Below are 14,888 nucleotides of genomic sequence, written 5' to 3' on the forward strand. Positions count from 1 at the left end.
GGAGCCCCAGAGAGCCGTCTTGTCCCGCCCACTCAGTGGAGAGCCAATGAGGGTGGTGGAAGAGGTGCCTCACAGAAGCAGACAAGCACCCCATCTCAGACTTGTAAAACTCTTTGCAAGGAATCCATTTCTGAGGTTTATGAGCTCCTATATAAACCTGGCACCACATAAACCTGGTACCACATAAATGCTGACCGTCTGTAAGAGCTGCCTGAATGGACTGAGAGTACTGTAGTCAAGAGAAAACTCGTCCTTTAAAAGTGCATTTTCAATGGGTCTTAGCACATTCAAGATGTGCTATTTTCACCACAAATTCCAGAACATCCCTAGTACTCCCAAATAAAACCCTATTCCTCTTAACGGTTGGCACTAATTCTCCCTTCATTCCCTGGCAACCACAAATCCGCTTGCTGTCTCTCTGGATTTGCCCACTTAAAACATTTCAGACAAGCAGAAGCATCAATCTGCCACGTCAGTGACTGGCTTTCAAGGTCACACATACACTGTAGCAGGCCTTTTCTTCTTTTGAGGGCCAATAAATAGTCCACTGTATGTATATACATTTTACTTCTTTACCAGCTGGTGTATGTTTGGAGTATCTCCACTTTTTGGCTATCAGTAACAATACAGTTAATCAGAGTACGAAAGAAAAAAAAAAGTTTTTTTAAAAAGTGCCTCCTGTAGAGGCAGACTGGTAAGTAGGAAGCAATTGGGGGGAGGGAGAACTGATGGAGGGAATTTCACAATGACTAAAAAATTAAATAAAAATAAATAAATTGCACTGCCCTTTTTTTGTTGTTGAATTGCAAGGGTTTCTTTTATCTCTTAAAATTGAGGCCCTAAAGTGAGACATGCTTTCCCAATGTTTTCTCATTCTTTGAAATGTCTTGTCGTTTTCTTGACCAGTTTCTTGATGGTTTCTTTTGATGCAACCAAGTTTTAAACTGACGTTTTTCTTTGAATGTGTTTGTCATTCCTAAAACACACACACACACACACACATATTCAAGGTCATGTGGATTTTCACTCACTTCCTAAGAATAGATTTAGATCTTTTGATTCATTTTGAGCTAAATCTTGTGTTCGAGATCAGGTAAGGAGCCCAAGTCCATCTCTTGGGTGTGAATATTCGTGTGGTCCAGCATTATTAGACAAAAGACAGTTCTTCCATCACTGAGTAGATTTGACATACTTGGTAAGAAATTAGCTGACCACAAATGCATGACTTTCCTTCTAGACTCTCAATCCTATTCCAGTTTTACCTGAGGATTCTTCTTCTTCTTTTTGGTCTTTGGGTCACACCTAGCGGTGCTCAGGGGTTACTCCTGGCTCTGCACTCAGAAATCACTCCAGGCTTGGGGGACCATATGGGATGCCAGGATTTGAACTACCATTCGTCCTGGATTGGCTGCATGCAAGGCAAACACCCTACCACTGTGCCATCTCCCCGGCCTCAACCTAAGGATTCTTATATTCTACCTCATTAACTCCTTTGTAGCATAAGCTCTGAAATCAGAATCACTCAAGGTTGCTTTTTCTGGGGGCAAAATAAAATAAAATAAATCTGGAGAGTGACACTCCTAAGGTTGCCCTAAGAATTTAACAGAAAAGTATCTGAGAAGTTATTTTTCAAGGCTATAGATATAAGAAGTTTAAGATATTTTATGTAAGAACTTGTTCCCTTACTTTGAAGAAAGCTTACTACAAATTTCACTAAAGAAATCAAAACCATGTGTGTTTTTTTTAACTGTTTCTTTTCTTTTACTGTTTTGGGGCCTCCCCAGCAGTGCGAGGGGCATGGTCATTCCTGGCAATATGCAGTTCAGCTATGCAGCCCAATGTCTCAATGCCAGGGGCCAGCAATATGGTGGTGGGCTACTTCCAGTGGTGAGGCGTGAGGACATGGGGTGGGGGGAACGACACTGTGGACTGAACTCGAGCTGTGGGACATGCTAGGGCTCAACCTTTGAGAAATCTCCCAAGTCCCAAGCGCACTTCTTTTTAATTTATTTTTATATGGGAGTGGGAAGTGGGCACACATTTCAGTTCCTCCCACCTCTGGGCGCAGGGATCACTCCAGCAGTGCTCAGGAAACCAACCATGCAGAGATCCCTCTTGAGCACAGAGTCAGGAGCAATGCCTGAGCACTGCCAGGTATGTATGTCCCCCAGATACACACATCAAAAAAAGAATAGTAAAAAAAAAAGAATATAACTGTCTTTAAATCAACTTTGTATTGAAGAAAAACATATAAAGAGAAAAGCACAATCATTACACTGGGCCTGATGAATTTCTACAGAATGAATGAGCCTTGAGTAACCACCACCCAGCTCAGGAGCAAGCACGACTAGCGCCTTACTTACAGCTGTGCCCCTTACTTACAGCCCCTTACTTACAGAGCCTTACTTACAGAAGCTACCACCCTCAAGCACAGCACTAGAGATAAAGATCATAGAGAAATCACAGGAGTTTAACTAGATAAATGGAATCCTACAGATGCCTGGGTATACCCATGTCTCCTATCCTCAATATGATTTAAGAACCCTTTATGCTGTTGCATATGGGAATCATTCACTCATTTTCACTGTTTTTCTGGTATTTAATTTTGAACTTGCCACTACTGAGTAGTTCTGTGCTCAGTATTCATCAGTGAATACTGATGCTCTAAACGTTTGCTTGTCTTTTGAATAACAGAAGTATGCATTTCTACCGGAGAGATTCCTTGCCAACCTCCAGCAGTACTACTGCTCGGGCATAAGTCCCCATGCATATGCTCAAAGTGTAGGAATTCTGCCAGTTTTCCAAAGAGGTTTTAACGAATTCCCATCTTGACCAATAGTGCATGAGACTTCTAGTTGCTCTACTTCCTTACCACCACACCTATGGGTTTTTGTTTTGTCAATGGGTTTTGGTTTTTGTTTTTGTTTTTGTTTTTGGCTTTTGAAGTCACACCAGATGGTGCTCAGAGCTTACTCCAGGCTCTGCAGTCAGGGATCACTCCTGATGTGCTCAGGGGACCATGTGCTCAGGGATCCATCCTGGTCATGTGCCAGGGAGCCATCCTGGGTCAGCCACATTAGGGAAAACGCCCTGCTCACAAAACTATCACTCTGGTTATAAGATAATACCCAGCTATCAACCGCAAACAAAGGTGTTCCCGGACTGCCTCTTCCTGGTAACCTCTTCCTTTGATATGTAAAAGCACGCCTAGATTACAGAACCTTCCCACACACACACCCTGGTGGACTTGGTTCTGGAGAATAAAGAGAGAGGGGTTCTAGCTTTGGGGGGGGGGGCGCAGAGAGAGCACATGGAAGAGAGAAGCCAGGAGGTAAAAAGCAGGCTGCCTCCAATAAATCGTGTCCTGACTGGCTTGGTATTATTTCTCCACTGCTATCCTGTTTCAACAGACCCATTCACTTAAGGGTGTTAAAAACATGGTGCTTGGTGTGGACTCACCATCTGGCACAAGCAGTGTTTGTTGAGTGATTTCCCACAAAGATTTTCATTTGTTTGTTTGTTTGTTTGTTTGTTTGTTTTGAGCGGGTGAGTTTAGGCCATAGCTGGCTATACTCAGGGATGAGTACTAATCGTGCTTAGGGAACCAAATGAGGGTCTGCAGTGTGCAAGGTAAACACTTTACCCCCTCTCTCTCTCCAGCCCCACCAAAGGTTTTCATTTATATTTCACTGATTACTAAAGAGGCTAAGACCCTTTATGTCAGAGACATACATCCAGCCTATTGTATTTTATAAGGCAGTCCAGGTCAACTAAGACAGTGTCCTTTGAAGAACAGATGTTGTAGGGTCCCGTGTTTTGTTTTGTTTTCTGGAGGTTGTGCCCAGTGGTGTTTAGGGGTTATTCCTGACTCTGTACTCAGCAGTAACCCCTTGTGGGAATTCAAACCAGCACTGCAGCATCTCAGCTGTATGCAAGGCAAGTGCCTTACCTCCTGTACCACCCAGAACTGATTTTAATTATAAGGGAGCTTAATTAATTTTTCCTTCATAGTTAGTTATTGTTGTATAACTTAAGAAGTCTTCTTGCCCCAAATTTTTCAGGTTTTTCTGTCATCAGCAATCTATCTACTTGCACTGTGGTCACAGATTATATACACACAGAATCTGTGTCTTGGATATGGTGTTGAATATTTATCAACTGTAAATAGTTTCTACACCAGTATAGTGCAGTTTATTTTATTTTAGTGTTTTAATATTTTATTTAAATTACAGTAATAAAATTTATTTTTATTTCAAATTTTATTTTAATGATTAATAATAAGTAGAAAATTTATTGGATTGCTATATTTAGGGGGAAAAAACAGTTATAGAACTCAGTATCTGGTCTGTAGACATTGGATAGCAGGTAGGGCTCCAGCCTTGTATGCAGCTCAACTTAGTTCAATACCTGGCACCCCATATGGTCCTCCGAACACTGCCAGAAGTGATTCTTGAGTACAGAGCCAGGAGTAATTTCTGAGTATCACTGAGTATGGGCCAAAAGCAACAACAAAAAACCAAAACACAACTACAAAAAAAAAAAAAAGAAAAACCTCAGTATCTGCAAGAGTAAAAGAACTGTATTGGAGCCCTTCAAAGTCTGATCCATACCACAATATTAATAATATAAACAACAATTTATTTTATTTTGTTTTGTTTTGTTTTGAAACACATCTGATTATACTCAGGGCTTATTCCTGGCTCTGTGCTGAGGGATCAGTTCTGACAGTGCTTTAGGCTTGGGAATCATATGGGATGCTGGGTAGTGACTACGGCTCAGCCATGTGTAAGGCAAGCACCCTGCCTGCTATTCTCTCTCTGGTCCTGGATAACATAATTTTTTTAATGGGCTAATTTTTTTAATAGCACATGCTTTGCATGTGAGAGGCCTGGGTTGGGTCCTTGGCCCATATGAGCCACTGAGTACCACCAGGAATGACCCCCGAGCTCAGAGCTGAGAGTAATCTCTGGAGAAAAATCTCAAATGACTGGAGCACATGCTTGGCATGCTGAAGGCCAAGACTTAATCCCCAGCACCACATAATCTCCCAAGCACTGCAAGTGTGATTCATACCTCCCCCCACCCCAAAAAAAAATCCCACAATACAGAAGTTTAAGTCTTTCATAGCCTTACAGAGAAAGTAACATTGCAATTCAAATACTGTCTCTCTCTCTGTCTCTCTCTCTCTGTCTCTCTCTCTCTCTCTCTCTCTCTCTCTCTCTCTCTCTCTCTCTCTCTCTCTCTCTCTCTCTCTCTCTCTGTCTCTCTCTCTCCTCATTTCTCTAAATAAAACTATTTTGCTTCACTTTTTATCTCTGCGCTGGAAAGCCATGATCCGGGAAAAGCCTAGGAAAAGGCAGGACCCCCTTTTCGGGTGCAGAACTAAGGCTTATAGAGGGATGGGCTCTCAGGAAAGAAGCTTATATAGGAAGGCATGTATTATAGTAATAATAATAATAGGGCCCGGAGAGATAGCACAGCGGTGTTTGCCTTGCAAGCAGCCGATCCAGGACCAAAGGTGGTTGGTTCGAATCCCGGTGTCCCATATGGTCCCTCGTGCCTGCCAGGAGCTATTTCTGAGCAGACAGCCAGGAGTAACCCCTGAGCATCGCCGGGTGTGGCCCAAAAACCAAAAAAAAAAAAAAAAAAAAAAAAGAATTCTCCATTTTGGAGCCAGAGCAGTGACGCAAGCTTTGTGCTCGCTAACCTAGGATGAACTGCTGTTCGATCCCCCAGCGTCCCAAATGGTCCCCCAAGTCAGAAGCAATTTATTTTTGAGCGTATAGCCAGGAGTAACCCCTGAGCATCACCAGTGTGGCCAAAAAAGCAGGGAAAAAAAAAATCTCTATTTTGTCCCTTACAAAAGATCTATATGGTTAATGCAAATACATTAGCACTGTTAACACTTCATTCTGAATATAGCAAAGGACCAAAAATATCTTGCGTTACTCATAAACAGCTGATCTTAATTCATTTGGTTACAAATATATAGAGCACAAAGTTGTGATAAATTATCAGCACTTTTTGGATTAAAGTCCAAAAAATTACATCAGTTTCCTAAAGCAATTTAGCTCAATTCTAAAATAATTTTGTCAATTATTTCAAAATAAACAGCAATAGATAAAGACAAATTTAAATTTAATAGTTTTTGAAAAGAGATTACATTGTTTCTAAAATACTTATGCATGGGGCCAGAGCAGCGGAGAGGATGTTTGCCTTGACACAGCTGACCCAGGTTTGATCCCTGACATCCCATATGGTCCCTAAGCACAGCCAGGAATGAACCCTAAACACAGAACCAGGAGTAACCCCTGAGCACTACCAGAAATGGCCAAAAAAAAAAAAAAAAAATCCATATGTAGCCAGAAAGATAATAGAAAAAATAGGGCACTTGTCCTGCAAACAGCTGGCCCAGGTTTGATCCCCAATACCCCATATGGTCCCCAGAGCCCCGCCAGAAGTGACTCCTAATCACAGAATCAGGAGTAAATTCTGAGCACCACAATGTAATCCAAAATCCAAAACTAAATAATTGTTTTATATTAGGGAAGATTTTTTGACTTTTTTTTTTTACTTGAACACCTTGATTACATACATGATTGTGTTTGGGTTTCAGTCATGTAAAGAACACCACCCATCACCAGTGCAACATTCCCATCACCAATGTCCCAAATCTCCCTCCTCCCCACCCGACCCCCGCCTGTACTCTAAACAGGCTCTCCATTTCCCTCATACATTCTCAATATTAGGACAGTTCAAAATGTAGTTATTTCTCTAACTAAACTCATCACTCTTTGTGGTGAGCTTCCTGAGGTGAGCTGGAACTTCCAGCTCTTTTCTCCTTTGTGTCTGAAAATTATTATTGCAAGAATGTATTTCATTTTTCTTAAAACCCATAGATGAGTGAGACCATTCTGCGTTTTTCTCTCTCTCTCTGACTTATTTCACTCAGCATAATAGATTCCATGTACATCCATGTATAGGAAAATTTCATGACTTCATCTCTCCTGACAGCTGCATAATATTCCATTGTGTATATGTAGCACAGTTTCTTTAGCCATTCGTCTGTTGAAGGGCATCTTGGTTGTTTCCAGAGTCTTGCTATGGTAAATAGCGCTGCAATGAATATAGGTGTAAGGAAGGGGTTTTTGTATTGTATTTTTGTGTTCCTAGGGTATATTCCTAGGAGTGGTATAGCTGGATCGTATGGGAGCTCGATTTCCAGTTTTTGGAGGAATCTCCATATCGCTTTCTACAAAGGTTGAACTAGAAGGCATTCCCACCAGCAGTGGATAAGAGTTCCTTTCTCTAGGGAAGATATTTTAAGGGCTGGAGTGGTGGAGCAAGCAGTAAGCCTTGCTGGCGCCAGCCTAGGATGGACCACGATTTGAACCCCTGGTGTCCTGTATGGTACCCCCAAGCCAAGAGCAATTTCTGAGCATATAGCCAAAAGTAACCCCTGAGCGTCACTGGGTGTGCCCCCCAAAAAAAGATATTTTAAAAATTAATCAAATTAATATGAAGTTACAAACTAAGTTGATAGCAAATTTTACTCTTCCCCACAAAATTAAACAAGATGCTTTCTCTTTTTAGACAGAAAAGGCAAAAAGAAGATCCATAGGTCACAATGTTATCAGTGATACAACCAAAAAAATCTTCATAAACATAGTGAATATAAATGTCATTTATAAGATGCTGTCAAAAAAAATAGATGCTGTCTAAGTACTAAAATTAACTAGCCAAAAGCAATAATGATTCAAAAGAGCCTCTCTCTCTCTCTCTCTCTCTCTCTCTCTCTCTCTCTTGCTCTCATGCATGCACGCACACACAGAATCTTACAATAAGGCTAAAACTTTTTACTAAACATAGGTGATTACCAGAAAGTTATGCCTATCAGAATAAATGACAAGAAATCAGAGACAGACCAAAAGTGTTCAGATTTTCCAGAAGGTAGAAAATACTGAAGAAGGTTGGATAGGTCAATGGGCTAAGTGTGTACTTGACACGTAGGAGGCCTGGGCTTGAAATCCCAGAAACACATGGTTCCCCTCAATCATCCCTAGGAGCACCCCAAAGAATGCTCAATATGGTACAAAATTCAAACAATAACAATATAAAAATAAATGAGCCATATTAAGCTCAGAGGGCTGAGGGCACGCTTTGTATATGTAGGAGCCTGGGTTCCATCCCTGCACTGCATGGTCCCCTGGGAACCAAAGGGAGGAAGGAACCCCAAGCACTGTCAGGTACTTGTGGTACAACATGAATGACTAATTATTAGACTGGTTCCTATGTCTGGAGTTCTTATAATTTTGAGTCATATACCTAAGCAGTGGAGCACAATCTTTGCTTGTGTGAGGCCCTGGGTTCAAATCTCAAGACTATAAAAATTTAGTGGCCAGAGATATAGCATGGAAGTAAGGCATTTGCCTTTCATGCAGAAGGTCAGTGGTTCAAATCCCGGCATCCCATGTGGTCCCCCGAGCCTGCCAGAATCGATTTCTGGCGTAGAGCCAGGAGGAACCCTTGAGTGCTTCCGGGTGTGACCCAAACCTCCCACCACCAAAAAAAAAAAAAAGACTACAAAAATTTACAATGAAATAACACAGGCGACCTAGGTAAGGTAAACCTATCCTTTACTCTTTTTTTTTTTTGGGGGGGGGGGGTGGAGGTGTCACATCCAGCAGCACTCAAGGGTTACTCCTTGCTCTTCGCTTAGAAAACACTCCTGGCAGGCTCAGGGGACCATATGGGATGCCAGGAATCAAACCAGGGTCCGTCCTGGGTTGGCCAGGTGCAAAGCAAACACCCTACTGGCCCTTCCTTTACTCTTTCTTGCAATTCAGTTGATGACTTAAGAAACAAGATCAGACTAAGCTGACTTCAAATCCTGACCCTGCTTCTTGTGTCTAAGTATGTGAAGCAAGATCATTTTGACTTCAAAAGATGTGAGGAGAGAAGAGAAGGAGAACACTTCTCCGTAATGGAAAAAAAAGCAAGGGGTAGAGTGGGGGAGAGAGAGAGAGAATGTTCAAAGTATGTTTGAGCCGTTCAGGGGAGAACTGCTTTTTGCAGGCTGTCAACCAGGCTCCTCTATCTTTTTTGTTTTGGTTTTGTTTTGGTTTTTGGGTCACACCCGGCAGTACTCAGAGCTCTACACTCAGGCAGTGCTCAGAGCTCTACACTCAGAAATCGCCGCCCCCAGGCTCAGGGGACCATATGGGATGCAGGAATTTGAACCACCATCCTTTTGCATGCAAGGCAAATGCCTTAACTTTATGCTATCTCTCCGGCCCCCAGGCTCCTCTGTTTTAAGAAAAAACACAATCTGGGTCTAGAGTAATCGTTCAGCACACAGCTGACCTGGTTCAATTCCCAGCACCCTATGCAGTCCCTAGCCCATCAGGAGTTATCCCTGAGCATGGGGCCCGGAGAGATAGCACAGGGCGTTTGCCTTGCAAGCAGCTGAACCAGGACCAAAAGTGGTTGGTTTGAATCTCGGTGTCCCATATGGTCCCCCGTGCCTGCCAGGAGCTATTTCTGAGCAGACAGCCAGGAGTAACCCCTGAGCACCGCCGGGTGTGGCCCAAAAACCAAAAAAAAAAAAAAGGGGGGGGGGGTTATCCCTGAGCATAGAGACAGGAATAATAAGCGAGGAAAGGTCTCCACCCCACTCCACCCCACCCCCAAAATAAGGAAAGAAAAACAAAATAAAATCTACACAACTAGAGATAGTACAGCAAGTAAAACAACTGCCATCTCTGCTTCAATCTTACATTTAGGCTCAAAGAAACTGCTGCACCACACGAGAATGGAGCTGAGTTCAAAGAACATTAAAGTCTTAATTGACTATAAACTCAGTACGAGCTAAGAGTGTGCCTGACTGTAGAAGAACAAATACAATTTCACCCTGTATCAATAATGGTCAGATTTTGCTCAAGAGAATATATTATTCGCAGAACACTGTGTTACCCTCTGGGGCACATATTAGCAGAATCATTTCCAAAACAGAATCTTCCTATTGGATGACAGCTGAAATAATGAAGGCTTGCAACGGAAGCTATCTGAGGAACTGGGGACTTCAACCTAACAACAGAAAAGGCAACCTGCCTTCAAATACCTGAGGAGTTCTTCTGGCAAAGCAACTGTGTTTATTTCTGCTTAGCTCTACACAGCAGAAAGTAACAGCTGTGTGTAAAAGCTACAAGTAGCGCCACATAAAAATGTTTTTTTAAAAAAAGATCTTTTTAGGGTGCCAGGGCAATAGCTCAAGTGATGGGATAAATAAATGCCTAGCACATGAAAGGCCCTGGTTTGGTCCCTGGCACTGCACTCCTCACCATACCCACCAACATCACCTATTAAAAGGAAAACGGAAGATGGAGAAAAAAAAAAGCTCAAAAGGCTGGAGCACACGCAATTCCCAGTATGGCATGGTGCACAGAGCAACGCTAGGTGTGATCCCTGAGTAATACGCCAAGCCCTGCAAGGTGTGTCTAAACCGATCTCCCACCCCAAATAAGAAAGTAAGGGCTAAGAAAAATACCCAAGGGAAGAGCCCCATAGGACGTCCCATAGGGTCCCCCAAACAAGGGGTGATTTCTGAGCACATAGCCAGAAGTAACCCTTGACTGGCACTGGGAGCCGAGAGGTCCTGCCAGCATGGCATTTGGCAGCCCTCCGCCATGCCAAAGGCCTCTGTAACCAGGCCTAGGAAGAGGTGTGGGACATGGGTCACCCCAGCACCTCTCTACCTCCTTCCTCCGGTACTCCAGGGCTTTGCCTGGCCATATGGCTGGGCAAGACATCGAGGTGGGTCCCTTGGAGGAGTTCCTAGGTGGGAATAGCAGCACAATAGGTCTGGCATTAGGACTTACCAGGGTATTTTTCTTATTAAACCTGTTCACTGTGAAACCGCGCGGGGGCTTTATGAGAAATATATGGATATTAATGTTTTTCCTCTGCTTGTCATTATCTGAACGCTGTGCAGGCGCTGGTTTTATTCCTTTACTCCCTCACTCCCAGCTCTTGTTACCCCACATTTAACCATTTTTCTGTTTTGGCCAAGGTGGATTACATATCTTTCACAGTAATTTTTTTGGTGGAATTTGAAGCTTCAGCAGGCAATGCGTCACAGCAAGGTTCCATGCTGTAGGCTTTTTGGCCAAGATAAGGTGAAGATGCAGCCTCGGCTGCTCCCCACAGCCTTTTCTCTCCTTCCTCCCCATTTCCAGGGTTATTCATGGACAACAGATCAGGATCCCAGCAAGTGGGTTCCGGTGAGGGGCAATTTAAAAGAGACCCCAGGCCTCCTTATTCCTGCAAGGGGCTGGGAAGGGACTGCTGAACTTTCAACTTCCAGCAATTAGGAAGCAAACGCCTCTTGGGGAGTCAGAAGCTTCTGCAGGCAACAAGGGGAGGGCATGGCTCCATGCTCTCTTCACTTGTCCAAATCACAGACCAAAGTGGAGTCTCGGAAACACCCCCTCCCTCTTGACTACTTTTAAAACATAAAAGGGTCACGTGTATCTCCTTTGTATATCTCAGATGTATTCCCTTTACATCTATAACTCTTTTCGAATATCCTCATATAGTGACAATTTTGCCTACTGGATTTGTTATTTGATTGTTTGATTTTCCCCCTGTGAGATCTGTTTTATAAGCAATACTGGTAGAAGAGTATAGCTGTATAAATTTCATGTATGTACCAAGTTACGGGGAATGTTGGACTTTATTTGTCGGCCCCCAGATGCACCATCAATATCTTGTGGCATTGCTTTTCTTTTGCATAGGCACATTAAAATGGGAAAATAATACATATGCAAACAAGTTCTTATCTAATAGAGATGGGAACACAAATTTGGTAATGTAATTAGGCCTTTTACCCCGAACATTAGCATAATGATTTGGCTCAGGCCTCAGAAGAATGGGCATCCACACACACACCTGAACAATGGATACCATCTATAGAAACAACCACAATTATCTGTAACATTACCAGGATCCAAGCCTCTACCAGGGAACACCTACCACTGCTTTGGCATTGACTTACTCCAAAGAGTGCTCCCAACACCCAGACAACTCAGCAACAGTCTGCATGCAGGGCAGATCGCTCCGCATTTAATGGTATGCTGAAACTAGAGAATGCTCCGCATCAGCCTGACATCGATGAAAGAAATGCACAGAATTCAGAGTCTTTAAATATAAGAATCTGATATCAACAATCGATAAAGTGTGAAAAAGTTTCACCAGGAACTTGAGAATGACTGGAGTTGGATGGACTGGTATGCCTGGAACCCAGAGTCGGTCTTATGCCAATAAACTTCTGTGGTGAGGCCTTTTTGTAATCAGGTCAAAGATATTTTTCCATTTTCCCCATTTTTCTGGACCTATGCAAACAACGGCTATTGCCTCTATCACACCTTTATTATATTTTTTTACTCTTATCCTTTAAGGAAAAAAAAAATAACAACTTACTGAACTTAAAAAAAATAACTGTAGTAGAATGCCTGTCTCGAATACAGGCAGGGGATGGGAAGGGGGAGGGGGTAATGTTACACTGGTGAAGGGGGGGTGTTCTGGTTATGACTGTAACCCAACTATGATCATGTTACTTAAATAAAAAATATATTAAAAAAATACAAACTAAAAAAGAAAGAGAGAGAGAGCGTGCGCCTGAGGAGTGCCTGCCTCTATACAGATAGAGGAAAAAGAGTCTGTAATGCAGATGCACGAACAGAAACAGGAGTGAGGCTCGCTGACGGCAGGGAAAAGACATTTCCAATGAAGGAGGCAGTCAATGGCTTAACTACTGAGAAACCAAGTGCGACAGGGACTAACTAAAACAATGTCAATCACGTTTAGGGACCGTTTCCATGGAACGCTGGGAAATCCCAGGGAGGGGGAAGTAGGAGGGAAGCAAATGGGTGACATTAATGTGGGAACTCGATGGAGATATCTAGCTGGCGAGGATGGAGGAGGGCAGGTGAGTGCTCTGGGGTGCGAGAAGAGAGTGTTTTAAAGTGGGAAAAGCGAGAATGTGTCTACAGGAAGCGGGTGGATCCGCAAGGACAATCATGCAAAGGTACAGAAAGAAAACTCTTCGTCCTCTCAGTTACAAGGGTGATGAGGTCGAAATGAAATGCCACCCTGAAAGCCTCCTCTTCTCTTCTGCCTCGGAACCCCAGGATTCAGGATTTCCAAGAGAAAACAAACAAACAAACAGATATGAGCTGAGGCAAACCTGGTCACACACAGACTCGGGGATTAATCACAGCAAGCCCCGGCTGCACCTGCTAAATGACAAAATGACGCAGTGAAACGCCCTGGCTTTAGGGCAGGCAGTAAACATCCCCAGCAAGGCCCTGGGTGTCAACCAAGCTCTAAACTCCCCATGGAGCCTACAGAGGACCACCCATTCCGCACCCCAAATACCCACCAGGCCAGGCCAGCTCAGGGATGCATCTCACCTGCACCTGACAGCTAGCTTCATCCCACACCCCAACCCACATCCCAGGGCGGACTGTCCTGGCATCTGAACACCAGGAACACCAAGCCTCACCCCACACAACCTTGCACAAGGCAGCCAGCTAGCCAGCCAGCCAGCCAGTCCAGGCGCCTGGGGAGCCACTCACTGCCCAGCCCAGCCCAGAACTGTCCCTCCCTGCACACACAGCCAGCCCCGCAGAGACAGTCTTATAGTCTCTTCTTCCCAGCAGAGAACCCCGATTGCTTAGGGCAGCTTCTCCCCGCACAACCCGGAAAAAGGGCAGGCGGGCAGGCAGACAGGCAGCCTCTCCGGCATGCACCCGACGAGGCCTCCAGGGCCAGACAGTGCCTAGACTTGAAGGGCTCAGTCGACAGTGCTCCCAGGGACCCTCATTCATTGCAGCCGAGCGTGACACCCCAGCTGCGTCCCTGCTCCCCCAGATTCGAATCACCCTGAGGGTCTGCGGGTGACAGCTGAGTCTCCCCAGGGACCCCCAATTCTGTCCCCCCCAAGATCCATTTGCTGCATGCAGCAAGCAGCTGAGGATCCAGCCTGGGAGCACCTAAGGAGCTTGATCAAGGGGTGTGGGGGACCCCCTGCAGCGACACTGACTGGCAGGGTCCCAGGGTGCCTGGAAGGGTCGGGGGGCAGCACCCAAGGGTGGCAGCTTGGGGGGCCCAGGCTGCCAGGCGAGCACTGAATTTAGCCCGAGCGTCCAAAGCCTCAGGTGCGGAAGCGGCCACCGCGCCCCCAAGCCCGCCAGCGTCTCCGGCCTGTCGCCCTTCGGACCGCGCCGTGGCTCACACTTTCAGGGTTTCCTCCTCACCCCCTGTCTCCCTGCCTCCCCCCCCCCGATCGGGCTCCAGCCTCGCGCCCCAGCTCGGGGCCGCCACTCACCCGGCCCGCCATCTTGGCCGCCGCGTCCACTGCTCGCCGGCTGCAGTTCCCCGCGCGCGTCCCCGCTCCCGTCGCGCACGCGCCCCTGCCTCGCCTCGCGCATGCGCGGAGTCGTCCCGATAGAGGGAACCGCGCAGGCGCGCGCTCGAGCGCGTGCCCGCGAGCCGCCGCCGGGAGCGCGGGGAGGGGCGGGGCTTCGGCGCCATGTTGGCCCGGAGTGTCCGCCGGCGGTGGCGCTAGCGGTAGGGCGTCTGCGTTGCACGCGCGCTAGCCTAGGAAGGCCAGCGGTTCGATTCCCCCCCTGCGTCCCATAGGGTTCCCCCACACAAGCCAGGAGCGATTTCTGAGCGCAAAGCCAGGAGGAAGCTCTGAGTGTCATCGGGTGTGGCCCCCAAAAAGCAAAAATTAAAAAAATAATAAATGAAAATAAGGGACCGGAGAGATAGCATGGAAGAAAGGCATTTGTCTTGCATGCAGAAGGTTGGTGATTCGAATCCCGGCA

The 14,888-nt window shown here is 45.3% G+C and overlaps 1 protein-coding gene across 2 annotated transcripts in view; it reads right to left on the reverse strand.

The window, feature by feature from the left end:
- The window catches only part of NSF (N-ethylmaleimide sensitive factor, vesicle fusing ATPase), a 151,380-nt gene extending 136,883 nt beyond the window's left edge, over window positions 1-14,497 (reverse strand). For both annotated transcript variants that reach the window (XM_049779079.1, XM_049779078.1), the window contains exon 1: window positions 14,387-14,497. In XM_049779079.1, the coding sequence (XP_049635036.1) occupies window positions 14,387-14,398 (12 nt within the window). In that variant the 5' untranslated portion in view covers window positions 14,399-14,497. The remainder of the gene's footprint in view (window positions 1-14,386) is intronic.
- Between the last annotated feature and the right edge of the window lie 391 nt (window positions 14,498-14,888).

The sequence above is a fragment of the Suncus etruscus genome, chromosome 1 (assembly GCF_024139225.1).
Source record: "Suncus etruscus isolate mSunEtr1 chromosome 1, mSunEtr1.pri.cur, whole genome shotgun sequence".
Classification (NCBI taxonomy): domain Eukaryota; kingdom Metazoa; phylum Chordata; class Mammalia; order Eulipotyphla; family Soricidae; genus Suncus; species Suncus etruscus.